Raw genomic sequence first — 27,835 nt, forward strand, 5'->3', positions numbered from 1 at the left:
AAATTTTTGTTTATATCTGGTAGAAGCTACAGCTTTCTGCCACAGGGGATTCAAATAATGCCTATGCTTATCACCAGAAAACTTCTCAAATATTTTCAGTAACCTAATAGCAACAGCTTTGCTACTAAAAAACTTCCCAGCACCTTCCTGTTTTGGCAGTTCCTGCTGAAATCCCCCTCCCCATAAGGGGAAATCTAAGTAAAAACATTGCCAGCCTCAAGTTCCCTTAGGCAAATGTCCAGCCTCAGTGAAAGGCCATGAGGTTAAACATTTCTCAATGACGTAAACTCTCTCAGAAGGAGGAATGAGGGAAAAAAAAATCAAAACTTATTCTTCCCATTGCAATAAATCAAGAGATGAGTCCTTAAAAAAAAAAAAAAGAATGAAGTTAAACTATATACTGTTTCTTTGCCGAGGTCCCCAAGCGGGAGAAAAGAGCCCAAATGAGAGCTGTGGGGTGGGAAAGGCAACTGCAAGAACCAGCAGGCCTGTCAAATCAATAGACCCATCTCTATATCCTCCAGCAACCTCTGGAATGTTAGTACACCACATGTTTCTAAGCCATTGTATAAAACTTATGGCTGTTAGAACAACTAAAACTGAAATTGTGACTGAAATTGTAGTTGTAGGATAAAATGAAGTGACATAGGAAGCAAATCACTATTTAGAATAAAAATGTAATAGTTGGGAAAAACCAAAGGAAACTACATCTAATCAAACTCCTGAGGAAAGATTTTTTTTTTTTTTGGGGGGGGTCCAGTCGTGGGGCCTGAACTCTGGGCCTGTGCACTGTCCTTCAGCTCTTCAGCTCAAGGCTAGCGCTCTACCACTTGAGCTACAGCACCACTTCCGGCTTTTTTCTTTTTGCATATGTGGTGCTGAGGAATCGAACCCAGGGCCTCAAGCATGCAAGGCAAGCGCTCTACCACTGAGCCACCTTCCCAGCCCCATGAGGAAAGAATTTAATGTTGTTCATATAGAAGGCAAACTCATCATGAGCTGGTAGGGTTGACTCAACCTCTATAGACAGATAACAGAATAAAATAAAATAAAATCAGAGTTCTCCAAGCCAGGTGCTGGTTGCTTACACCTGTAATCCCAGCTATTCAGGAGGCTGAGATCTGAGGATCATGGTTCAAAGCCAGCCTGAGAAAAAAGTCCATGAGCCTCTAATCTCCAATTAACCACCAAAAAAAGCCAGAAGTAGAGCTGTGACTCAGCTGGTAGAACACCAGGATTGGGGGAGAAGAGGAGCTCAAGGACAGCTAAGCCCGGAGTTCAAGCCCATGAGTGGCTTAAATTAATTAGTTAATTAATTGATTTAAAAAATCAGAGTTCTCAAGAACTGATTCAGATTGTAGAACTTTCTAGTTAGAAAAGGCTTAATGCTGTGAAGGGTAAACAAAGGAGGAGGCTGCAATGCTTGATAAGAAATGTACGCATTATCCTGCCCATGTAATTGTAACCCCTCTGTACAGTATGTTCACAAAAAAAAAAATTAAAATATAAAAAAAAGAAAAAAAAAAGAAAAGGCTTAATGCTCAGAAGAAAACACTGAAGTTGAAAGTATCATTACGCGTACATAGTGCTTTATTTCTCAAAGTGCTTTCAATCATTTGGTCCTTACATAACCACTATGTGACAGGAATTAGGATTATAAAACCAGATACCACTCTACTTTCAACTTATTTCTTACGTGGAATAGGACCTGCTAGGTACAATAATGCACTAAAATCGTCATTCTATGGTAGTATATGCTACACAAATACAAGACAGGCACAGGAGAAGGAACACCTAAGTTTCAGGGAATAAGGATCAAATATAATAAGCATTTATTTCAAAAGAGCCAGCCCTTGGTTTTGAAGGATGAAATGTAAGCAGCCTGAAATGCACAAAGAGGAATGAATGGTCAAGACAGAGGCAAAATTAAATGTAAAGAAATATAAAATTAAAGGGCACCAATATTCTAAAACTCAAAAGCTGACAAGTATTACTGCAAACCAGTGAATTCAGAAATGAAAAAAAAAAAGACCAAATAGTAAAAGATTGAACAACAAACAGTTGTATCTTGACAGCTAGATGAAGGACTCATTAAAGGAGAGTCCAGCTCTACAGAAGGCGTTCTACCAGTTGAGTCACAGCTCTACTTCTGGCTTTGGTGGTGGTGATAAGATCATTTTAAAACATCAGTTTTAATATATGTGGGTCATCTGCATGTCCAGATAGGAAGAAACTTAGTGAATTAAATGAATCTAAAATCAGGAATTAGGTGAGGGCTATCAATGTACATAGATGCACATATCACTTGGTAAGTGGTAATTGAAGCCATGGGTTGGGATGTGATTGGTTAGGGAGAATACAAAACTGAAGCAAAGTAAAGGATTAAAGACTAGGCGGAAGACACTGTACAAGGGAGTAAACAGTGGTCAGAAAAGGCTGCCCTTTCACAGAAGCAGAAAGAACAGTGTTAATAGTTTAGCTATCTCGCACTTGAACTCCTTTCACTGGGGAGAAATCCCAAGACAGAAGGAAGGCCTCTTTTTCTTCTACAGAAACCAGTGGAACAGTGTTCCCTCTATCAGCTTCCTGGCTTCTAGCTCATAAATACTTAACGCAAGTCCAGCTGATCAGATCTTTCCACCTAGGAATTTGAATACTGAAGAAATGACTCAAAGGTAAAAAATAATAATAATAAAAAGTTATTCTAGCACTGCAGTATCTAGTGGTAATGGTGCCAACAGCAGTGGGTGTTCCCTGGAGACCACGTGAGCAGCAGAGGCAGAGGGTCCAGTAAGCTGTACTAATGAGAATCTTCAGCAGGCTGATTCGGCAAGTTGGTATTTACTTACTATCTCTTGTTTTATGTAGTTTTGCTCATTTTCAGAACTTTGTTGTCCACCCTTCCTATGCTTTCACTATTCAATAATTTTCAATTTAATTTATTTTATATTTAAGTTTTGTTTGTTTTGTCAGTCGTGGGGCTTGAACTCTGGTCCTGGGTGCTGTCCCTCAGCTCTTCAGCTTAAGGCCAGTGCTCTACCACTTGAGCTACAGCTCCACTTCATTTTCTGGTGGTTTATTAGAGATAAGAGACTCATGGACTTTCCTGCCCTGGCCGGCTTTGAACTGCGACCCTCAGATCTCAGCCTCCTGAGTAGCTAGGATTACAGGCTTGAGCCACAGGCGCCCGGCTATATTTAAGTTATATTTAAAGAACCTGGAAAATACAGAATGAGGAGAGAATACTAAATGGAGTCAAATGGTAAAGAAGGATCTGATAAACTGAGGTTTAAGTGGCCCCATGGATAGTGTGATTAGTAGGTCATGGATGTCTTTGGTGAAATTGCTCACACATTTTATCTCGTTCCATCCCTACAATGTCTTTTGAGGAAGATAAGTCAGTTACTATATCTTTATTTTAAAGATGAAAAAACTGAGGCTTTAGAGATGAAAATTATTTGATGTTACACACTTCTTTTTTTACTATTCAAAGCTAATACCCTCAAAAAAGTTATTTTACATGTGCTCATTAAAAGAGAGGTTAAATAACTATAACTAATTATGTGTGTGTGCATGTGTGTATGAGAGAGAGAGAGGGAGAAAGAAAGAGAGAGAGAGAATTAGTACTGGGACTTGAACTCAAGGTCTGGGTGCTATCCCTGAGATTTTTCACTCAAGGCTGGCACTCTATCACTAGAACCACATCTCTTCCGGCCTTTTAGGAGTTAATTGGAGATTAAAATCTCATGGACTTTCTTGCCCAGTCTGGCTTTGAACCTTGATTCTCAGATTTCAGTCTCTTGAGTAGTTAGGGTTACAGGTATGAGCCACTGGTGCCCAGAGCCTATACTAATTCTTATAACAAATGTCAGTGACATAGTAAGGACCACATATGTGAATCCAACCCCAATCTTCCACCTTCTTCAATTTTGGTACTATAAACAAGACTCTAACAGAAGCACAAGAACCGCTGTAGACAACCACCTAGAAACATACTTAATGAGGTTCTTTGTCAACACCCTTTCTTTGGTCATTGCCTAAGAATACATCATCAGTTAAAAGAGACTCCTCTTAAGTAGAAGAAGGAATCCGCTCTCCCTGGCCATGAGAACCACTGTGGGAATCAGAGGTTGAGAGTTTTCAAAAGATGATGATTTCCCAACTTCATTCCTCTGGGATATGTCACAGCCAGGAAGACAGAAATTGGAAAAAGCAGCTTTCACAAGCTGCCAAATTCATGTTAGTCCCTGGGGATAATTAGCCAATGAGGTTTTGCAGAGCTGATGTAATGCTGGCAGGAGCTAACATTTTATGGTTGAACATGTAGCCTCTTGATATTTAGCTTCAGGGCTAAAAAGGATGACATCCTGAAAGGCCAAGAAACTCATACCCATAACACCACCACTTAACAATTTGCATTTAAGATCATTTGTAAACTTGAACTGATCCATCTTTTTCATAAATCGTTTACAAAAGCATTTGTTAAACTATAAATTTTCCGAACCTTATTTTATGTAACTCTTGCTAGGGAAAGAAAGTTCTAAGCACTTCCACAGAAAAAAGACAACTTAGAAAGTTTAAAGTAACAAAAAAAGAATTAGAGAAAGGGAAGTTTTCCAAGGAGTAAAGTCTGTTTATGGCACTTTAATCCCACTACTAGCACACCAAATTGAAGGCTGTATGACATTTTCACTAAACTGAGAATGCTAAATCGAAGGCTTTACAGAGTACTACATTCCTCACAGAAATTGTCTATCTTAACCTCAGAGGTACTCTGAGATTCAAGAGATAACAACAATCAGTGGACAAGGAGCAAAAGTCTTAGGACATTAACACTTGGTTTGAGTGTGAGCTGTTAAGCTTCAGAAAGAACACTTGTCATTTTAATTTAAAAAAACAAAACTTGTGTCTTTTGATTAAAAGATGTGACAATGACCTCCCAAAGCATGAACCAATCTGAGTACTTCAATAAGAAAACCTTGCCAGATACCAGTGGCTCATGCCTATAATCCCACCTACTCAGAAGGCTGAAATCTGAGGATCACAGTTCAAAGCCAGCCGGGGCAGGAAAGTCCATGAGACCCTTTATCTCTAATTAACCACCAGAAAACTGGAAGTAGCACTGTGGCTCAAGTGGTATAATGCTCACCTTGAACTGAAGAGCTGGGGGACAGCTCCCAGAGTTCAAGCCCTATAACCGACCAAAAAAAATTTTTTTTTAAACCTACATAAGCCAAAATACATAGTGCTAGCAAAGACATGCTAGCTTCTTATTTGATATGTGACAATTCCTGGATCAAGTGTGGGCAGAGAAAGATCTAGTGATATGATGTCAACACTTAGAACTTCACAAAAGTGAAAAACATGCTTCTTAATTTGAACCAGGGAAGCTAGGGATTGTTTTAGTTTTTAAAATGACCCTCTAAACCTTAAAAAGGATCTAAAGGAACCACCTTTTAGCAAGATAATTTTTACTTCTCTTTGATCTGGAGATGACTCAGAATGGAGTGGCTCTCTTCTATCTATCTATCCACAACTTTATAACACATGTGTATGGTATTTATCAAGTACCCTAACAGTTCTTTGTTACTAGACAAACAATATATTCATATGCAAATATCTAATAGATGTATCCTTAATATATAAAAGGCTAAAACAGTAAAAAGGAAGACATCTGCTTTGTGGAATTTATAAGCTAATTAGAGAAATGCACAACAAACAAAAATCCTATAAATAAGCATATAATCTCAAATTATACAGACAATGAAGAGAATGAGATAGTAAAAAGATAACTATGAGGAACTGGAGGAACATTTTGTGAGACCTGAAGGTCAGGACAGAATGATGGCCAACAGTGGCTTAAGCCTATAATCCTAGCTATTCAGGAAGCTGAGATTTGAGGATCAAGATTAGAAGCCAGCCCAGGCAGGAAAGTCCATGAGACTCTATTTCCAATTAACCATCAGAAAACCAAAGTGATGCTGCAGCTCAAAGTGGTAAAGTGCTAGCCTTGAGCAAAGAAGCTCAAGGATGTGCTACGCCCAGGCCCTGAGTTCAAGCACCAACAAGGAAGTAAGGAAGGAAAGAAGGGAGGAAGGGAGGGAGGGAGGAAGGGAGGGAGGGAGGAAGAAGGGAAGGAAGGAAGAAAGGAAAGAAGAAAGGAAGGAAGAAAGGAAGGAAGGAAATGAATCAGGACAGAAAGAAGGAACAAAACAGGGAGGGAGACTGGAGGCTAGAAAGCAGGAGGAAGGATCAGGAGGTAAAGTCAACGAGGTGGGGACGGTAGATACAGGAGCTACCCACACCACCAAACTCAGCACAAATACTCCTTCCAGTGTAGATACTACTTAACTTCTTATTTTCAACCAAAAGAGGATCTCACCCATGTGGGGACCATGTTTTCCTTATCTTTCCATATCTTTCTAGTGTGTGTGTGTGTGTGTGTGTGTGTGTGTGTGTGTGTGTGTGTGTGTGTGTGTGTGTGTGTGTGTGTGTGTGTGTGTGTGTGTGTGTGTGTGTGTGTGTGTGTGTGTGTGTGTGTGAGAGAGAGAGAGAGAGAGCGCACGGCTTAAACTCAAGGCCTTGGCACTGTCCCTTAGCTTTTTTGCTCAACATTGGCCCACTACTAATTGACCCACAGATCCACTTGTACCTTTTTGGTGGTTCACTGGAGAGTGGCTTTGAACTGTGATTCTCAGATTTCAGCCTCCTGATTACAGATGTGGCCACTGGCGCCCAGCGCATGTGTCAAATTCTATGAGTACATCAAAAACACTTTTTTTTCCCTTCAAATTTACAGATTTGTCTAAAAGCAGGTCTACTAACTGCCTTAGTTGGGATTCATCACAAATTTAGTAACATTGAGTCCATTGAGCAAAAGCCTAGATGCTAATGGAAGACTATTTGAAAACATCTCAGGGGCTGACTAAGCAGACATAAAACTCAGCTGTTAATAAGTGTGTTGAAGTGTTTTCAGAAGAAAGGAGGGAGCTAGAAATCTTTTTTCCAAACCAGTTTGAGCCAACAGGACCTTCACATAGCACATGTTCACACTCTAAAGATACACAGGTTTAAATTTAATTTCAACCCACAGAAACTATGTGCTACATCGGAAAATATTTCTAATGCACGTTTCTGGCAAGATTCTCAAGAAGTTTTGCTTAGTTTCAAACATATGACGCTGGCTTTGGCCTTGGGTACAGTCAGAAATCTTAGTACACTGTAATTCAAAATAGCATCCTTTCTAATCCTTGTGAGCAGGTATAACACTATTAAAAAAAAAAAAAAGGCTTCTAGGCACAGGCCAAAGCTTTGTCACATACAGGCTTATTTGTAAGTAGAGTCAAAGAAAAAGGGCCTTTCTTATTTCTTAATACTTTCATTTTACCTCCAGCCTCTTAACGCCCAAATTAGCTCAGAGCATCTTGATTTGTTATCAACTGTGACTGTTTTTTATTGTACATGAAATGTAAATAAGGAATAAAGCAATAGAATGTCCCTAAACTTAAAAAAAAAAAAAGAAATACACCCACTTATAGGTTTTGAAAAGCAGAGCAACAGAACCATACTAGTTCAAAGACATGGGGCTCAGACTGCCTGAAATAAACCAATCTACTTTCACTGTGGAAATTACCTAGATAGAAAAGGAGAATAAAAGACCCTAAATAAATTTTTCATTTGCCTTATATTAATAATAAATAATATTGTTCTATCTTAAGGGTTACAATTTAAGCTTATAATTATAGAGCACTTAATTTAATAAAGTTTTTTGACTTTTGTATTGTTATTATAAAGGTGATGTATAGAAAGGGATGGATTTAGTAAGTTTTTAAAAAATCAACTTTATTAGCCAGACTCTGGTGGCTCATGCCTGTAATCTGAGCTACTCAGAAGGATGAGATATGTGGATCAAGGCTCAAAGATAGCCTGAGGCTCTTATTTCCAGTTAACTAGCAAAAAGCCAGAAATGGAAACTGTGTCTTCAGTCGTAGAGTGCTAGCCTCAAGCAAAAAAAAAACCCTCGAGGATAGTGCCCAAGCCCTAAACTCAAGACCTACCCAGGACTGGCACAAAAATCAACTTTATGGAACTTTTTAACTTCACACATTTCATAGTTCAGTGCATTCTGAAAAACGTGTATCTTTATAAACATCAGGATGATCAACTCATAAAACATGTTCAGCTGCCCCATCAGCCCATTTGCTTTTTTTCCTCAGAAAATTTGTGGGATCCCTTCCTTCCTTCATCCCTCCCAGCACATGCTACCATGACCAGCTTTTACACAATTCTTTAAAACTAAGTTACATATCATACAATTGACCCATTCAAATTACATATTCAGTAGCATAACCATCACCATTATCTAATTCCAGAGCATTTTTTTTTTAATTTTTAAAAAATTATCTTTTGGTTTATAGAAGGGTCTCATGTCAACATGTCAAGTTTATGAGTACAATGCATCTTGATCAATGCTACCCCTTCCATTGTTCTCCCCATCTTTCCCAACCCCATTCATCTCCTCAAATTTTCTAGTTCTATTTTCACATTTTCTATTTTCTTCTCTCCATTTGTCTACTTCCCGCCCTTTGACTGCTCCCTTGACACTACAAGTTCCAACTTCCTGGTGTTCATTTTGTTAAACTGTAAGTAGGCAAATCATTCAAAAGAGTTACAATGTTGGGTGGGGCAGTGGTGGCTCACACTTGCAATCCCAACTACTCAGGAGACTGAGTGCCGAGCATAACTTGTTCAAAGTTGGCCTGGACAGGGAAGTCCATGAGAGACTCTTATCTCCAATTAACCACTTAAAAGCCAGAAATGGACCTATGGCTCAGGTAGTAAAGAGTTAGCCTTGAGCAAAAAAGCTCAGGGACAGCACCAAAGCCCTGAGTTCAATCCCAGAACCAGCACACACACCAAAAAAATTTTACTATTGGGATCCTCCCCTATTAGTTGATATGTTTGATACAGGCACAAAAATAGACTGAAGACCAATGCAACGGACTAGATAACCCTGGGAAAAAAAAATCCCTATAGCCATTTACTATGTATTGACAATGGAACCAAAAAATACACATTGGAAAAAAAGAGAGCCTCTTCCAAGACAGCCTCTTGGAAAACTGGATATCCATATGCAGAAAACTGAAACTGGATCCCTGTCTGTCACTTTGTACTAATACTAATTCAAAAATGCATCAGGACTTGAAACCTTGAAACTACTACAGGAAGGAGGAGAAAACATTAGAACTTATGGACATAGTCAAGAATTTTCTAAGTAGAGAACCAGAGGCACAGAAACTCAAAGAGAATTGACAAGATTTCAAAAGTTAAAACGTGGGCTGGGAAGGTGGCTCAGTGGTAGAGCGCTTGCCTTGCAAGCCTGAGGCCCTGGGTTCGATTCCTCAGCACCATATAAGCAAAAAAAAAAAAGAAAAAAGCCGGAAAGTGGCGCTGTGGCTCAAGTGGTAGAGTGCTAGCCTTGAGCTGAAGAGCTGAGGGACAGCACCCAGGCCCAGAGTTCAGGCCCCACTACCGGACCCAAAAAAAAAAAAACAACAAAAGTTAAAACGTTTCTGAACAGCAAAGGCCATAGATACTAAGCTAAAAAGACAGAAAATTTTCATTACTCCAAAAGAAACTGTGTATTCATCTCAGTTATCCCCTTCTGCCCCCCAACCCCAAGCCCTGGCAATTACTAATCTAATCTATTTTCTGTTCTGTCAGTTTGCATTTCATATAAATGGAAGCATGATAAATGGCTTTTTGTATATCTCTTCTTTCACCTGAAACAATATTTGAAGGTTCATATGCTTTGAAGCAAATATCAGTATTTTGTTTCTTTTAATAGCCAAGTAATATTCCTTTGTATGGATATACCACAAATTGTTCATGGACAATTTAACTGATGGACAATTGGGCTGTTTCCACTTTGGGGCTATTAGGAATAATATTGTCATGAACATTGTGTACAAGTTTTTGCATGCACGATGTTTTGATTTCCTTGGGTATATATCTAAAAGTAGAAATGCTAGGTCATGTGGTCTGTTTTGACTTTTTGAAAAGCTGCCAAACTGTCTGCATTTCTTAAATCAACTTCTTATTTTTGAGCTAATTATAGATTCACATAAATAATACTAAGATCTCATGTATCCTTTTCCCAGTTTTCCCCAATAACAACATATTGTACAAATATGATACAATATAAAGTCCAGATACTGCCACTGGTATATAGTCACAAAACTGAACATCTCCATTCCAGCAGACACAGCTCACACCATCTTTGGCCTCTGACAATTACCATGCTGTTCTCTATATTTCCAATTTTGTCATTTCAAAACCCCATGTCATACAAATGGAATCATTTAGTATGCAACTTTTTAGAGTTTTCACTCAGCATAATTTTCATGAGTGGCATCCAGGAGTTTTATTTTATTGGCAGGTCATTCTTTTCTTTTTTTAATTGATGAGTGGTATTCCAGTTTACCTTTTTAAGAATATATTAAGCCAGGCACCAGTGGCTCACACCTGTAATCCTAGCTAATCAGGAAGCTAAGATCTGAGGATCATGGTTCAAAGCCAGCCCCGTCAGGAACATCCATGAGACTGTTATCTCCAATAAAGAACCAGAAAACCAGAAGTTGTGCTATGGTCAACTGGTAGAGTGCTCACCTTGAGCTGAAGTGCTGAGGGACAGCCCCCAGGCCTGGAGCTCAAGCCCCATAACTGACCACCCGCCAAAAAAAATTTGCGATTCATTTGGGCTTCTTGCACTCAATATGTTTCTGAAATTCATCAAAATATAAGTCCATTTTTTATTGCTACTAACATTACAAATTATCAATGCCTCATAATTTAGCCATTCAGCTGTTGATGAACAGGTTTTTTATTTTGTTCTGTTTTTTCAATTTTGGGTCATTAAGTTGCAGCCAAGTGCTGATGGCTCATGCTTATAATCCTAGCTATTCAGGAAGCTGAAATGTGAGGACTGCAGTTCAAAGTCAGCCATGGCAGACAAATCCAAGAAACTTGTATCTCCATAAGCAGCAAAAAGCCAGAAGTAGAGGTACAGCTCAAGTAACAGAGCACTGGCCTTCAGCAAAAAAAGCCAAGCAAGAGCTCAAGGCCTTAAGTCCAAGCCACAATGGCCTTGAGTTCAAGTTCCATTAATGGAGAGGAAGAAAAAGGGAGGGAGAGAGAGGAAGGGAGGGGGACAGGGAGAAAGGAAGGGAGGGAGAGACGGAGAGAGAGCAAGAGAAAGGGAAAGAGGGAAAGAGGGAGAGGAAGAGAGATAGAGACAGGCTGACAGACAAAATTAAGTTGTGGCCAGGTACCAGTGGTTCATACCAATAATCCTTGCTACTCAGGAGGCTGAGATACGAAAACTGCCATTTGGAGCCATTCTGGGCAGAAAAATCTTCTGAGACTTTTCTCCAATTAACTAGCAGAAAGCCCAAAGTGGAAGTTAACTCAAGTAGAATTCCTCTTATGCTCTTGCTAAGGAACAGCAAGAGATCTTTAAGTTCAAGCCTCAGAACTAGTGTGTGTGTGTGTGTGTGTGTGTGTGTGTGTGCTTGCACACACACGTATGTCACCCACATACATACACATGAATTAAGTAGCTAGACCCTTCAGTACAAATGTGAAAAATATGAATGTTTCCATTTCTCTTGGGCAAATAGCTAGAAATAGCATTGTTAGCTATATGCTAAATAATATCCCATATTTAGTTTCTTTATAAGAAACAACCTTTTGCCCCCAAAGTGGTTATGTACCGTTATGTATTGTTATATACCGTTTAACTTTCAACACTGTATAAAAGTCCTCACTGCTTCATATCCTTGCAAAACACCTGGTATTGTCATTCTTTAGTTTTAACTATTATAATAGATGTACAGTGGTCTCTGTATGGTATTCATTTGTGCTTCTCTGTTAATCAATAATGTTTAGCAACTTTCCATAAGCTTATTAGCCATACATATGTTTTAGAAGTATCTGATCAAGTATTGCCACTTCTTTTTTTTTTTTTGGGGGGGGGGGTGGTCCGGGCCTGGGCGCTGGGCCTGGGCGCTGTTCCCTCAGCTCTTCAGCTCAAGGCCAGCGCTCTACCACTTGAGCCACAGCGCCACTTCCAGCTTTTTTTTTTTGCTTATGTGGTGCTGAGGAATCGAACACAGGGCCTCAGGCATGCAAGGCAAGTGCTCTACCACTGAGCCACCTTCCCAGCCTAGTATTGCCACTTCTTATTCAAGTGTCTTCTTGCTGTTTTTTTCCCTGTTTGTTTGTGTCAATCCTGGCGCTTGAACTCAGAGCCTAGGAGCTATACCTGAGCTTTTTTGCTCAAGGCTAGTGCTCTACCACTTGCGTCACAGCTCCACTTTGGGCTTTTTTTGGGTGATTAATTGGGCTTTCCTGCCCCAACTGGCTTCAATTCTAAGGTCTCAGACTCCTGAGTAGCTACAATTACAGGCATGAGTCACTGGCATGGTAGAGTCTTGAGTTTCTTTATCTAGAAAATCAAATGCATGGCCTGCCTAGCAGTACAGTCTTGCAGCAGTGAAGTGACCTGTGAGTCTTCTCCTACGTATCAGATGGGGAGGGTTCTTACCAGGCTAGCAAAGGTAGAGCTAACAAAGAAGGTGAATCAGGGTAATGAGGGTGAGTATGGTCAATATAGTTTATTTGGAAATGTGAAAATAGAACAATGAAACCTGATGAAATTGTTTGGGGGGGAGGGAGTTAAAGCAGTTAATGGGGATAAATTGTATACATGTATAGAAATGACACAAGGAAGCTCCCCTATACAACTAAAGTATGCTAAGAAAAAAAAATTAATGAAAGTAGCTGTTGCAGGAGTATTTTAAGTGGTAAGTGCACAGGAATGTCTTGTGAACATTCAAACTGGACTTGGGTGAATCTGTAGGTATAGAAGGCCTTTAGTGCTCAGGACACACTCTGAGTTGCAAAGCACAGGCAGACTGAGGTCTCAGCATCTGTCTGGATAGCCTAATTTATGTTAATAGCATATTTCATAATGGCACTGCTCTGAAAAGGATAATCTGATTCTCAAGAGAATATTCTAAGAGAATGGCTCAGAAAATGAGGGTTAATTTAATTAACATTTTAATTCTTTGACATAGTGTTTCTGATCCTATTTGTATTATGAGATTTGGCTTTCTGACAAACAGCACATGGAATGTTAAGAGGATTTTCACACTTACCCTAAGGTCAATGAACAAAACATGTTAGAGAAAGACATTAAAGCAGTTTATGCTACTGTCACCATATTCTACCTAAGAAAAGCCAGATTATTCTTACTCATAAAAGAAAAACCAAAAAGTGGTATGTTTTTCATTTATAAATTAAGTGTGCATAGGAAGGACTCATAACTCCGCCAAGAACATGGCCTAACACAAACACCGCAAAGATAAATTTCAATAAATCTTACAAAACAGAAACAAAGGCAGGAAATGGCGCTGTGGATCAAGTAGTAGAGTGCTCTCAGGGAGAGCACCCAGGAGTTCAAGCCCCATGACTGACAAAAAAAAAAAAAGAAGAAGAAGAAGAAACAAAGGCAAAATGTAAAAAGGGCTTTACACAAACTAGTCAGAGGAACCAACCCAATGGTATGGAGTACCTCCCTATCATGCACCGTGTGGTCAGGGGAGTGCTTGGACTGCAGAGGTCCCAAATCAACAGTTCTAGCTCCTAAGCCAAGACACCTTGCTGCCAGATTTTCTTTACACTAATTTCATTAATTTCCTTCTTTCTAGGTCTTCTGTACTCACCCTACCACCATACCACCCTTATGTGACATTTTTTATGATACTAAGAATGTCCCGGATCTCTGGAACTGTGAGTCCTGCCCAATATTGCCTTTTTAGCTTGACAAGTACAGGGAAACAAAGTTGCAGTTTGGAGGTGATGGCAGAATGACACTTTTTAGTACTTTTCCTTATTATTATAAAAAAAATTCCCCCCAAAAAATAATGTATGTGGCAAGGCACCAGTGGCTCATGCCTGTAATCCTAGCTCTGGAGGCTGAGGTCTGAGGATCACAATTCAAAGCCAGCCTAGGCAAGACAGTCCTTGAGATTCATCTCCAACTAACCACCAAAACAACTGGAAGTGGCACTGCTATGGCTCAAAGTGGTAGAGCACTACTAGCCTTAAGCAAAATAGCTCATGTACCCAGGCCCTGAATTCAAGCTTCAGAACCAAAAAAAAAAAAAAAGCATGTAGCAGTCATAAAAGTGAAGTTCCAAAGAGTATGACTTTATGAATCTCATCTTTATTTAATTTGGCACTGTTTTAATAAAGCTAAAGCTATGCTTCATGGTCCTGACAGCTTGCCTCATCCAAATGAAAACAAAAAAGAGGAAAAAAGAGAAAGAGACAGACAGATGAGTTCAAATTTCTTTGATCTGAGTTCTAACTCTGAGAGAATCCCAGATAAATCAGTGAGTCAGAGAAAGGGCAGAAAGATATAAGCCAGAACACTGACGACAAGAACTGTCTACCTACCTGCCTTCTGAGATCACCATCAAGCTATGAGCTCATCCCCAGGCCAGAAAAGACAGAGCAAGATGGGGAACAGCAGAGAACCACACTTCTGGGAGGTTGAGAGGGAGAAAGCTTTTTTTTTTTTTTTTTTGTCTTCACCTCTTAAGATGTGAATTAGTCTGACCAGTGACAGAAACCTGCCATGGAAAAAACCCAAACAGATACAAGATCTCTGAGGAAAAGGGTTACTAGCTTCATGTAATACAGGTTCTGATTATTTCTTTTAGTTTACTGCAGAAGAAAGAACACTGGCATGGGAGTAAGAAAATGAATTCTCCTTCAGTCTTTCTCAATTGATTTTGAAAATAAATTAACTCAGATGGGTTAATTTCTTCACTTTTAATTAAGGGGAGGGCATGAAAATAGCCAAGATATCTTCAGGTTCTGAAATTTATTTTTTGAGTAGCAATGGAGTTTGAACTCAGGGCTTCATACTTGCTAGGTTGGTGTTCTTTTCAGTCTCTTGACTCAATCTCTTAACTGGTTAGAAATGGAGTTTGTTGGGTTTTGTTGTTGTTCTTGTTTTTTGGGGGGGAAGTCAGTCCTGGGGCTTGCACTCAGGGCCTGGACACTCTCCCTGAGCTTCTTTTTGTTCAAGGTTAGTGCTCTACCACTTGAGCCACAGTGCCACTTCCGGGTTTTTCTGAGTAGTTTATTGGAGGTAAGTTCTCACACAGGCTTTCCTGCCCCAGCTGGCTTCAAAGTGAGATCCTCTGATCTTAACCTCCTAAGTAGCTAGGATTACAGGCATGAGCTACCAGTGCCCACTTAGAGATGGAATCTTACCTACTTTTCTGCCTGAGCTGCCTTTAAACCACAGTCCTCCAGATTGCATTTTCTTGAGTAACTAGGATTACAGGTGTGAGACACTATCAACCGGCCCTGAATTTTCTTAAATAGAAAAAGCTACTTTTTAGCACAAATTAGTATTTGGAATATCTAACGATGCAAAAGCCAGGTGATGCTGAAGGTTCTGAAGTTCTTCATCACTGTCTCTATGAATACTATGAACCTAAATGGGGAGGGGAGTTTCCTTAAAGAGTTAAAAGGGCAGTTCATCTGCTGACAATCTGTCCTTTTTTTGTGTGTCATTCTTCCTTTAACTCTATATTATCATTCTTCTGTCAACCCATACTCCCATACTATTTTAAAATATACAGTTCAGAGGCAAACTGTAATGATTAAGGAGCTAGAAGATTAAGAATTAATGAAATATGGAAATACTTATTAAAGTTATCATCCAATATATGTATTTTTGGAAAAGGTAACATGATATGTGTTATAAACACAAAATAGTTAAAAGGAATACAGTTAAAACCAAAGCATTTCCAGGGCACAAATTGAGAAGATTTAGAGGACTTCAGTGTGTAACATATGTTCTACTTTGTAGGTTGAGCAGTAGAAAGTATGGGTTTGTGTCAGATTTTAACTATCTAACCTATTGGTGTATATTCTCTTTGCATTTATGGAATATTCCCATAAAAACAATAATTAACACATTGTTTGGTGAAACAAAAAGCTTTTTCTACCTCCAGTCCTCTATCCCTCTTCCTTGAAGCAGCCACGGCAACCAGTTTCTTATGATCCTTCCAGAGATAACCCACACCTAGATAAGTGTGGGGGTGTGGGAGTACATTATTACAGGCATACACGTGACAGAAAAAAAACAAACTGCCTCCATAACACTGCCTCATCAAGGTCAGGTGTGTGTCATGGGACCAAAGCGCACCTAGGGAACTGTCTCAATCCTTTTCTCTACAGGTAAAGTCTAGGCCACTGCTGTGAAGGTATGAGTTAAGGTGCTGGCACTGTCTAGACACAGGTACAGGGCCTGCCTGGCCAGAGCTACACATGCTAGCTGTCAAGAGCAGACCCCTAAGCCAGGCTCACACTTGGAATCCTAGCTACTGAGGAGGTTGAGATCTGAGGATCATGGTTCAAAGCCAGCCCAGGCAAGGAAAGTCCGTGAGACTCTTATCTCCAATAAACCACTAGAAAACCGGAAGTGGTGCTGTGGCTCAAACAGCAGAGCACTCACCTTGAGCTGAAGAGCTGAGGGACAGCTCCCAAGCCCAGAGTTCAAGCCCCATGACCGACCAAAAAGAAAAAAAAAAAAGAGCTGACCCCTAGTAGTCTTCATGCCAAAAGATACCAGTTAATGTTGTGCCCCAATATTCCTTTCATTTTAGCTTTACACACACACACACACACACCTATAACATCCATCTCAAGTCTTTCATTTTCTAACCATGACAATTTAGATAAATTCTCATAATGGTGATAGAGGCTACAACTGTGGCTTGATCAGAGAACACTTACATTTGTCTAGAAATATAACTTATCCCACCAGCCACACTGCAGAGAGATACTAAAGAAATTGCACTTTGAAAGCCATGTTTACAAAACCACCAATTTGGGCCAAATTGGCTAAAATATAAGTTGGTGGTTATAAGATCTTTCTCTCTCATATACTGGGGTTTAAACTTGGAACTTCATATTCTTGCTATGTGGGCACTCTACTGCTGACCTTCCTATTGCTCTGTGTGTGTGTGTGTGTGTGTGCGCGCGCGCGCGCACGTGCGCGCGCACACTTGGTTCCTAACTGGTACATGCTTGTAATCTGCCTATTTGAAGTTTCCCACCACAGCTAAGATAACAGGTGCATGCCATTGTGCCCAGTTCTTAGCTGGGAAGGGAGTCTAATGAATCTTCATGCATTTACTCGATTGGAATAATAATTCTTAAAATATCAGCCTCCCAAGTAGCTAGGATTACAGACATGAGCCATAATGCTTGGCTTGGAATTCATTCCTTAATGTAAGAACAGATCTCAAAATATTTGGATAAAATCTTGATTTAAAGACTTCATACTGCTGGGTTCCAATGTCTCACACCTGTAATCCTAGCTATTCAGGAGGTTGAGATCTGAGGATCATGGGCAGCAAAGTCCATGAAAGTTTTACCTCCAATTAAGCACCAGAAGTGGAGCTGTGGCTCAAATGGTAGCGTGCTAGCCCTAAGCAAATAAAAAGCTCAGGGACAGCTGGCAGGCCCTGAGTTCAAGACTCAGGACCAGCACCAAAACAAATAAAAAAGACTTTATACCTATTTATTAGGGGAAGTATGCCAAACCAAATTTCATCATTCTTTCAAAAAATGTCAAGTCTCTCCCATGTACAAATATCAGGACTCAAGAAACAGATAAATATATCATCCTCAAAAAGCTAATAATCTAATTTCTAAAGAAGACATGCAGGGCTGGGAAGGTGGCTCAGTGGTAGAGCACTTGCCTTGCATGCTCGAGGCCCTGGGTTCGATTCCTCAGCACCACATAAGCAAAAAGAAAAAAGCCGGAAGTGGCGCTGTGGCTCAAGTGGTAGAGTGCTAGCCTTGAGCTGAAGAGCTGAGGGACAGCACCCAGGCCCAGAGTTCAGGCCCCACGACCGGACCCCAAAAAAAAAAAAAAAAAAAAAGAAGACATGCAGAGCCGGGCGCTGGTGGCTCACGCCTGTAATCCTAGCTACTCAGGAGGCTGAGATCTGAGGATCGTGGTTCAAAGCCAGCCCAAGCAGAAGAGACCATGAGACTCCTATCTCCAATAAACCACCAGAAAAACCGGAAGTGGCGCTGTAGCTCAAGTGGTAGAGCGCTCGCCTTGAGCTGAAGAGCTGAGGGACAGCGCCCAGGCCCAGAGTTCAAGCCCCACGACCGACAAAAAAAAAAGAAGACATGCAGAAATGATCATTAGCTGCTAGACATTACAGTATAAGCCTAGAATCCCAATACTCAGGAGACTGAGGAAGAAGATCATGAGTTTGAGGCCAACCTGGGCTACACAGCAAAGTCCTGACTCACAAAACCAAAGCCACTAGCTCATATGAGATTTGGATACTCACAGTTTGAATCCAGCACATGCAGAAAAATTTATATGACCCCTCTCAACAACTGTGAACTAAGTACAGTGATGTATGCTCATCATCCCACTTATGATGGGAAGCCTCACATGGGTAGACTGTACCAGAGCAAGAAGAAAGATCTTACCTTGAGAATAACCAGAACAACAAGGCTGCCTAACAAGTGAGGCTGGAGACTCACTGGTATAGCATCTGCCTAGCAAGTGAGGCTCTGAGTTCAAACTCCATACTGCACTCCCCCAAAATAAAAATAAAAACAAACAAAAAGGGTAATTAGTGTATACTGTGAAGACGGTACCACTGTGGGAAAGAGGAAGAAGGGTGACTCAACTAAGAGGGTTCCCAGAAGGCAGCACCAAACTGGGTCCAACATATCAGATAAAGACCACCAGCAGTAACGAGGAGGAAATCTTTAAAGATATACTAGTAAGTCTTGCCAAAAATCTCCAAGCTCCAAATACCAAGTAAAAACTATTCATAAGTACATGATGTACCCTGGAACTTTGTTACACATTCAGTATCTTAAAGTTTGATTCTGCTTTAAGGGGTTTAGTTTCTTTAAAATAAGAAACAGTAGTTTCATCTATAAAGTATATAATCATGAAGACATAGATATTCTACTGTTAGAAAATCTGTGGGTCCTAAAAATCATTTCACAAGAATCATATAGTCTTGGTTTACTGAGGTTTTATTATAGATGCTTTGTCATTTCCTATCATGACTACAGTATGTTATAAATGGCTGCCACACTAGTTATTATCCAATTCATACCCATATCACTTCAGAACAAAATGATAACAGTATCACAAAACCAATATATTAGTAAATTGCTTGAACATTTAGGAACAACAGGATATGGGCAAGACAGTTTGCTATTATTCCTTCCTGAACCCAGAATCTCTGCTTTTATGAATATAAGCAAAAGAAATATGTCTAAATACATTGCCTTCTTGGTAAGCTTTTGGTTCTACCTGTATCCAACACCCTTGACAATGTCATCCATTCTTGTCTTACATACTATTGTCCTTTGAAAATTTTATGAAGTAGTTGGTCCAACAGATGGGTGACTAGCTCTGCTTAACATATGTTGTAGGAAATACTGCTCTGAGACAAGAAAGTATTAAGCACATCCCTTTTCCAGGTTAAAACCAGAAACACTGAGCACCTTTAAGGAAAATAATCTTTTAACTTAAGACTATTAAAAGTTACTGGGCTGAAGTATCTGTGAGTAACAAGGTGATCAAAGAAGTTAGAGAAAAATTCAAGTGCTAAAGTCTATCCCTAAAGATAAAATATGCGCTTGCCCACACAGAAAGAGAGAACTGGAATACAGAGAGGAAAAAAAAAATTCAAGTCAGTTTAATAGGGAGCTATTTCATCAAAGACAGATGGGAAACATTCAGATAAGCATATTATCTTGTTTATCAGAACACTACAGATATGTGGGAGGAAAACGAAAGACAACCTGAAGCACATAGCATATATGAACAGAAAAATTGAACTAATAAATGACTAATTATGGTCATACTTATAACCAGAAAAGAAAAAAATAGAAGCATTTCATCTTCTTTTCTGCCTCTTTCTTGTCCATAAAGGCTTAACCTGACAGCATCTGATCCTGTCTCAACAGATGGATATCTAAGGCTGACAACACACTACCTAAGAGCTCCCCAAGGAGAACAGCAAGACCACGGCTGCCAGAGACAGTATCTGCCAGAACCAAGAAGTCTTGTTCTCCATTGAGTGAGGCCAGTAGATGGGGAAGAAGTCCACAAATACCACTTGTATGAATCTCTCAAGATATGCTCAGAAACAGGAAAACACTACAGATTACATTTTGGTAGAAATCTAAAAATAATAAAGGGAACATTCTTTATTTTTGGATATCTGACTTATATGCTTAAAAATGCCAAAAGTAAAAGAAACCATTAAATGTGTTATTTAGAACATTTTCACAGATCCAATACAAAAGATGGTTTGTGAAAGTTATACAAGACAGAGAGAACGGCTAAGAAAAAACATAGAAGATACTTTCACAAAGGCATAAAATAGTATAGTGATTAATCTACACAGATAAACAGGCTTTCTGATGGTATGCAAAAGCAATTTAATAGGCTTTCGCTAAAAGCACTGTCACAAATAATAACAAAATAACTCAAGAAGACAAATAGTTTTATTTCCTCAAATAGGTCTGCTTACTCAAGAGTCTGAAGATCGGTTAGCATTTAATTTGATGCTAAGACTTAATAACCATAATTTGCAAATATAGAAAAAAATAAAAGCATGAAAATGCAGTACTTTTATTAGGTAATTTATTTTATCTTTCTTCCATCTCTGTCCAATCCTAGCACTTATATATTTATTCAACCTATTTTAAGAAGCCTGTGGCAAATAAGATTTAGAAGAAATAAAAGAAGTTACCTGACTGTACAGCCATCATTAGCATCTCAGGTTCCAACAGAGTCATGACAATGTCTTCTTAGAAACAACAGCCCACAAAGACAATGAAGAAAGTCAAAGTCACAGGAAAAAAGACATCTTCGGAGTCTACGCAGGCTTTCACAAATCCAGTCTCATGCCTGAGCTCAAACCAGACAGTGAGAACTTGCTCCCTTTATGACAGACACCCAGCCACCACGCTTCAGGAAAGTCAAGATGGCCTAAGTTGAGTGACTGCTGACAGGAAACCAAGTGCTTCAGTGAAGACACAAATATGTGGTTAGAGCTGTGTGTGAGCTCCACCCCTCATCTCTAGGGGAGGGAAGATATGCTGGACTTTCAGAAAACAGATCTAGTGCTTCCCTCTCTCTTAAGATCATATTTTGTTCAAAACCATACGAGAAAGGACTTGGCTGCTAATGTAGTCTAAGACAAATGATGAAAGTCTAAGACAAAAAAAAAAAAGAACGAAAAGAAAAGAAAGTCTAAGATAGCACAATGAAAGCAACTATCTCATGGGAAAAAAAACAGTCACAGAGAGGTAGGAATAGGATATAGATAGACATATATATACATATATATACACAAATAAATAACTGTAAGCTAAGTAAATTTTCTGAAAAAGAATTCTAGCAGCCTTTTAGTCTGTGATATTTGTAGATAACAGGCTAAGGAAGCTGAATATTTAACTACAAAAGCTCAACTATTTTTCTCCACCCCCATTTCAATTAAAACTGTTTTAAAAGTCACCAAAAGCCAGGACTATGTAATCTGTCCTTCAAATCTGCCAGTCCCCTAAAAGCATTCTTTATCTGTGCCCATGTGGCACAAGCTATCTACAGATAGATGGTAAATTGATGCTGGCAGGGTTTTTGGTGTTTTTTTTTGTTTGTTTGTTTTTTTGGTTCGTCATGGGGCCTGAACTCTGGGCTTGGGCACTGTCCCTCAGCTCTTAGCTCAAGGTTAGCACTCTACCACTTGAACCACAGTACCACTTCCAGCTTTTTCTGCTTATGTGGTACTGAGGAATCAAACTCAGGGCCTTATGCATACAAGGCAAGCACTCTACCACTGAGCCACCTTCCCAGCCCTGGTGGCAGTCTTAAAATGCTTTATGTCAGGCTGATGTGTAACAGAAGGAGACAGTTTCAGTATGTAATAATTTCCTTTTCAGTTGGGCTCACATCTGTAATCCTATTTACTCAGGAGGATTATAGTTCAAGGCCAGTGAGGGCAAAAACTTAGTGAGACCCCTACCTCAAATAATAGCTAGGCAAGGTAACACATGCCTGTCATCCCAGCTATAGGAAAAGCATAAATAGGATCATGGTCCAGACCAGTGCAGTCATAACTGCAAGACCCTATCCTCAAAAATAAATAAGGCAAAAAAGGAGGTCTGAGGTGTGGCTTAAGTAGTAGAGCACTTGCCTAGAAAGCACAAGGCATCACATTCAACCTTCAGTACTACCACAAAGATAAATTAGATGGAAAAACAAAGAAAAGAAGGAAATTTCCATTTCCTGATGAAGAAAACCATTAGCACCAATAAGGCCTTTTGAATAGGAATGAATACATGTAGTTCACCTTCCATTGAAAACAGAAATTTTAGCCAGGAACTGGTGGCTTCTAGCTACTCAGGAAGCTGAGAGCTGAGAATCATGGTTCAAAGCCAGCCTGGGCAGGAAAGTCCCGTGAGATTCTTATCTCCAATTAATCACTAGAAACCCAGAAGTAGTGCTGTGGCTCAAAGTGGTAGAGTGCTAGCCTTGAGTGAAAAAAGCTCAGGGACAGCACCCAGGCCCTAAGTTCAAGCCCACAACCAACAACAACAATAAAAAAAAACTTTACAATCCTTTTAAATTATATATACAGCAAATTTTTTATTTACCCAAAATAAGAAGCTTATTTGTTCTCTTTGCAGTACTTTTTATGAACTGATATTTATAGTATTTGGATGCCTTTTGCTTATTTGGTGAACTTTTAGTGAATAGTTGGAAACTAGAAACCCACCCTTGGACTGTTTATTTAGAACTTATCCATCTTTCTAGTGAAGTGGCAGTCCACACCAAAGCCTACAGCTGCAGCCTCAGCCTAGCGAAAGCCTTAATTCTTATGTAGTCAAACAAATGATGAACAAAAGGAGTATCTTTGTTTCATTAGTTCATCTTTTGACCTGCAGTTTCTGTGACTCTCTTTTCCCTTCCCCAGATCAAATAAACTTTTTTTGTTTTGTTTTGTTTTTTGCCAGTCCTGGGGCTTGAACTCAGAGCCTGGGCACTGTCCCTGAGCTTCTTTTGCTCAAGGCTAGCACTCTACCATTGAGCCACAGTGCCACCTCTGGCTTTTTCTGTTTATATGGTACTGAGGAATCAAACCCTGGGTTTCATACATGGTAGGCAAGCACTCTACCACTAAGCCACATTCCCAGCCCCAGATAAACTTATATACGAGACAAAGGTTACAGAAAACTAAAAGAAAATAATAGAAATAACTGCAAACAATACAAAATGAAAGACTTTGTTTTCAATTCTTGGAGTTCATTTTGATATGCTTCATTATAACTGTAACCCTGCTGTTCATCACTTTTACAATTTAAAAAAAAAAAAGAGTTGAAGACCTACAAAGAGAACAGCCTCAGAAAGAGCGAGGGCAATGCTCATGGAGAAGAAAGGGCAGTGCCGATCCGGAGTAGAGGAGAGTCTGTGGAAGAGAAATCTTCCCTTTCTTGTTCCAAGAACATCATGTTTAAAAGAAGAGCTCTATATAGCACTGTGGGAATGACTCAACAGCAACAGAGTGGCAGCCGGTGTAGGCTGCATGCTGCTCAGGAAACAAGCAGCCACATTCTCACTGGTCCTTTCTGGCAACCCAGCTCTCTCGGACTGTCTTAGCCTAGAGTCTAGTGAGAGGTTGGCGACTCTGAAAGAGCTGGATCACCCCTTTGTTCCCCCATGGGCTATGTTACATTCTTAGTTGTGCGAGGGGTTTTCAAAAGAACCAAATGCTCACATTTCTGTATGTAGAGAAAAATAAACAGAAATTCCAAGATTCCTGCAAACAAGATGGCACGCAGGACCCAGGCTCTTGCCTTCTCTCCTTTCTGATGTAAAGAACCCAGCTCCACAGGAGACACTAAGTCATGTGACATCACTAAGGGTGAGGGAGAGATAGGCAGCATACCTCAGTGATTTCACTTTTCATAGCAAGTCCAGACCCATATGTACTTTTGAATAAAAGGAGCTAAAGAAAACAGAAATCTAAGAAAGTAATTTTTTAAAAGGAAGTAACAGAATCTTTGCCTATTGCTCAGATTTGACATTTACCCTTAAGAATATCAACAGAGTCACTGGGAAAACAGTTTCACAACTTTAATAAAAGTTTGAACCCTTTTGGTTCAAAATAGTAAAAGCTTCAGTTCTACTAATTTTCTGCTAATTGGTAACATCTCAAAAAATGGAACTAAACTAAAGGTTCACAAGGTCTCTATGCAAATGACCATGATTTTCAAGCAAACAGCATCAAGGAAAGGAAGGATAAACCATCTGAATGTCCAATAAAATAAAATCTTTACTTCTAATCATAACTTTAACCCAAATTTAATATGGCTTTAGTCTACTAATTCATTCAAAGGACACATGATACTACAAGACCGCAATATAGTTTTTAAATTTTTAACTACTTTATCACACAGTAAGTGAAAATAGAATAATAAAACCCATTAAAAATTGTTTAAGCTGGGCACTGGTGGCTCACACCTGTAATCCTAGCTACTCAGAAGACTGAGATCATGGTTCAAAGCCACCCCAGGCAAGAAAGTCCATAAAATGCTTATCTCCAATTAACCACCGGAGAAACCAGAAGTGGTGCACTAGCCTTGAACAAAAGAGGTCAGGGACAGCGCCCAGGACTTGAGTTCAAGCCCCACACCAATCAGAAAGCATTTTAAAAAAATTGTTTAAAAGGAAGAAAGAGCCAGAGCCAGGTATTGGTGGTTCACACCTGTAATCCTACTCAGGAGCCTGAGATCTGATGAGCATGGTTCAAAATCAGCCCAAGCAGTAAAGTCCATAAGACTCTTATCTCCAATAAACTACCCCCAAAAAAGGCTGGAAGTTGAGCTGTGCCTCAAGTGGTAGAACACTAGCCTTGAGCAAAAGAAACTCAAGGATGGGGTGGGGACAGGAACAACAATCAGCAGGGCAGGGTGGCACAGGCCTACAATCCTAGTACTCAGGAAGCTGAAGCAGGAGGATCTTGAGTTCAAGGCCAGTTCAAGCTATATAATGAAACAAAGAAAGAAGGGGAAGGGGAAGGGAAAAAGAGAAACAGGAGTGGAAAGAGAAGGACAGGAGAAAAAGAAAAGAAAATAGAGCCTGGGTGCTAGTTGTTCATGCCCTTATCAACCAATACTACCTCAGCAGCTGGCGTAAATCTGTTTTGCCACGATGTAGGATGCTGAGATTAGAGGACTGTGGTTGTAGGGTAGCCTGGGAGGGAGAGGGAAGGGAGTTTGTAAGGCTATCTAAATGGAAGAAGCTGGGTGTGACAGTGTGCACCTGTCATCCTAGCTACCACATGAAGCATAAAATAGGTAGACTGTGGTCTATGCACACACCCAGGCAAAAAGTGAGACCAGATCTAAAAATAACCAATGCAAAAAAGTGGCTGGAGTTATGGTCCAGAGGTAGAGTATAACTGCTTACCAAGTGCAAAAACCTAAATTTAAATCCTAGCACTACCAAATGAATAAACAAATGAATTAATTAATTAAAAGAAAAAAGCAGGCAAGTTTTTAATATTAGCTGACCCTCCCACTGTATTTGTTAATTTCCATAATCTCCTAAAAATCTTCCACTTCCTAGGTTTTCTTATAAATTTAAAATCCTACTTTGTTCCTAAGCGCCTATGGCTCACACCTAAGCTACGCCAGAGGCTAAGATCTAAGAATGAAGGTTCAAAGTCAGCCATGGCAGTAAAGACCAATTAGCCAGCAAAATGGCAAAAGAAGAGCTGTGACTCAAATAGTACAACATCAGCCTTGAACAAAACAGCTAAGGGACAGTGCACAGGCCCTGAGTTCAAGACTCAGTAGCAGCTCATATAAAAAAGAAAAGAAATAAAAATTCTTACCCTGCTACCTCTCTAACCTTTCTTCTCAGAATCCTGAATGTCTCTTCTTTCTCTGTCTCTCTGTTAACATTCACTTAAGTGCTAATCAGTATATAGCTCTGACATTGCTCTTAAGTTCCAATTATGTATCTTTATCTGGCTATCTTAACCTCCTCCTATGCCCAAACTTCCAGAGTCATTACCTGCACCAACCCCTATGAACATTACTTCTACTTTCCCTGCAATAGGTAACAGGGCCCAAAAGGATAAATTTACACTCTCCTCCCTCTGGCCCTAACCATCCAATTAATTGCCAAGTGGCAAATTAATTAACAAAATTAACTATTTCATAATCTACTCAAATTAATTTTTTTGCTCTATCACTACAAACAGTGCTTTTTTTCATGTCTTTAGTACTTCTTGCCTGAAACAGAAAAGGTTTTATAAAAGTTTACAGCAAAGTTGAAACATACTAAGGTAGGAAAGAATGGCAAAATAAACAGATTGTGTTCCAATCACTTACCTTCAAAACTCAATTGTCACGTGGCCAAACTTGATTCACCTGTCCACAACGTTGTCTATTACCACATGCAAAGAGCACCCCGTCAACAATATATCACTCTAAGCAAATTCTAGACATCATCGAATTTCATCTTTATTGATTTAGGCATATCTAAAAGATATTACTATTTTTAACATAACCATATACCATTTCCATACCTTGAATTTTTTTATTTTTTGTCGGTTGTGCGGCTTGAACTCTGGCCCTGAGCGCTGTCCCTCAGCAATTCGGATCAAGGCTAGCAAGCAACCACTTGAGCTATAGCACCACTTCTGGTTTTCTGGTGGTTTATTGAAGATAAGAGTTTCACAGACTTTCCAATCCAGGCTGGCTTTAAACCATTATCCTCAGATCTCAGATCCTCAGATCTTAGCCTCCTGAGTAGCTAGGATTACAGGCATGAGCCACTGGCGCCTGGCCATTCCTTGAATTTTCAAAATTCTTAATATTATTAACAAATCAATGCCCAAATTTTGCTATCTTATAACCTTTTAAGAGTCTCTCTCTCTCTCTCTCTCTCTCTCTTTTGGAACTGGGCCTGGAGATTGAACCAAGGGCTTTGGTGCTAGCCTTTAAGCTTTTGTGGTCAAGGCTAGTACTCTACCACTTGAACCTCAACTCCACTTCTGGCTTTTGCTGGTTTGACTGAGGTAAGAGTCTCATAGATGTTCCTGCCTGAGCTGGCTTCAAACCATGATCCACAGATCTCAGCCTTTTTTGTATCTAGGATTACAAGTGTGAGCCTCTAGTACCAGGCTTAAGTCTCTCTGTCTCTGTCTCTGTCTCTTGCTGATATAAAGGTGATGTACAGAGGGGTTATAATTACATAAGTCAAGTAAAGAATACATTTCTTCTTGGACAACATCACCCCTTCCCTCATTCTATCCCAGTTTTTCCCTCCTGTCCCCACCCACAAGTTGTATAGTTCATTTTCCACATAATATCTAGTGAGTATCTGAGCATCTGTTCAACCTTTTGTCCATCTATTTCTGTACATGCCCTTTACCTTCCCAAAGACAGATAAATGAACAAACAAAAGAAAAAGAAAACAAAAACAGCAGCAAAGAAAAAAAAACCTAGTTTCCATTTCCTGGAGTTCATTTCAATAAATATTATTTTATATGATCAGATGCACATAAGCATTTGCCTTTGTGTTTCTCTCCTCAGTGCATACTCTTTTGGTCTTACTGTGTATGAACGCCTAGAGTCTTGTACAATTTATCATGTCCCAGTGTATTTTAGATTTAGCATC

General features: G+C 39.6%; 1 protein-coding gene across 2 annotated transcripts in view; it reads right to left on the minus strand.

Annotated features, from left to right (window-relative positions):
* The window catches only part of Mrtfa (myocardin related transcription factor A), a 94,463-nt gene extending 73,326 nt beyond the window's left edge, over positions 1 to 21,137 (minus strand). For both annotated transcript variants that reach the window (XM_042697905.1, XM_042697904.1), the window contains exon 1: positions 20,895 to 21,137. In XM_042697905.1, the coding sequence (XP_042553839.1) occupies positions 20,895 to 20,940 (46 nt within the window). In that variant the 5' untranslated portion in view covers positions 20,941 to 21,137. The remainder of the gene's footprint in view (positions 1 to 20,894) is intronic.
* Between the last annotated feature and the right edge of the window lie 6,698 nt (positions 21,138 to 27,835).

Source organism: Dipodomys spectabilis, unplaced genomic scaffold (genome assembly GCF_019054845.1).
Source record: "Dipodomys spectabilis isolate Male_0828 unplaced genomic scaffold, ASM1905484v1 ptg000230l, whole genome shotgun sequence".
In the NCBI taxonomy this organism is placed as follows: Eukaryota; Metazoa; Chordata; class Mammalia; order Rodentia; family Heteromyidae; genus Dipodomys; species Dipodomys spectabilis.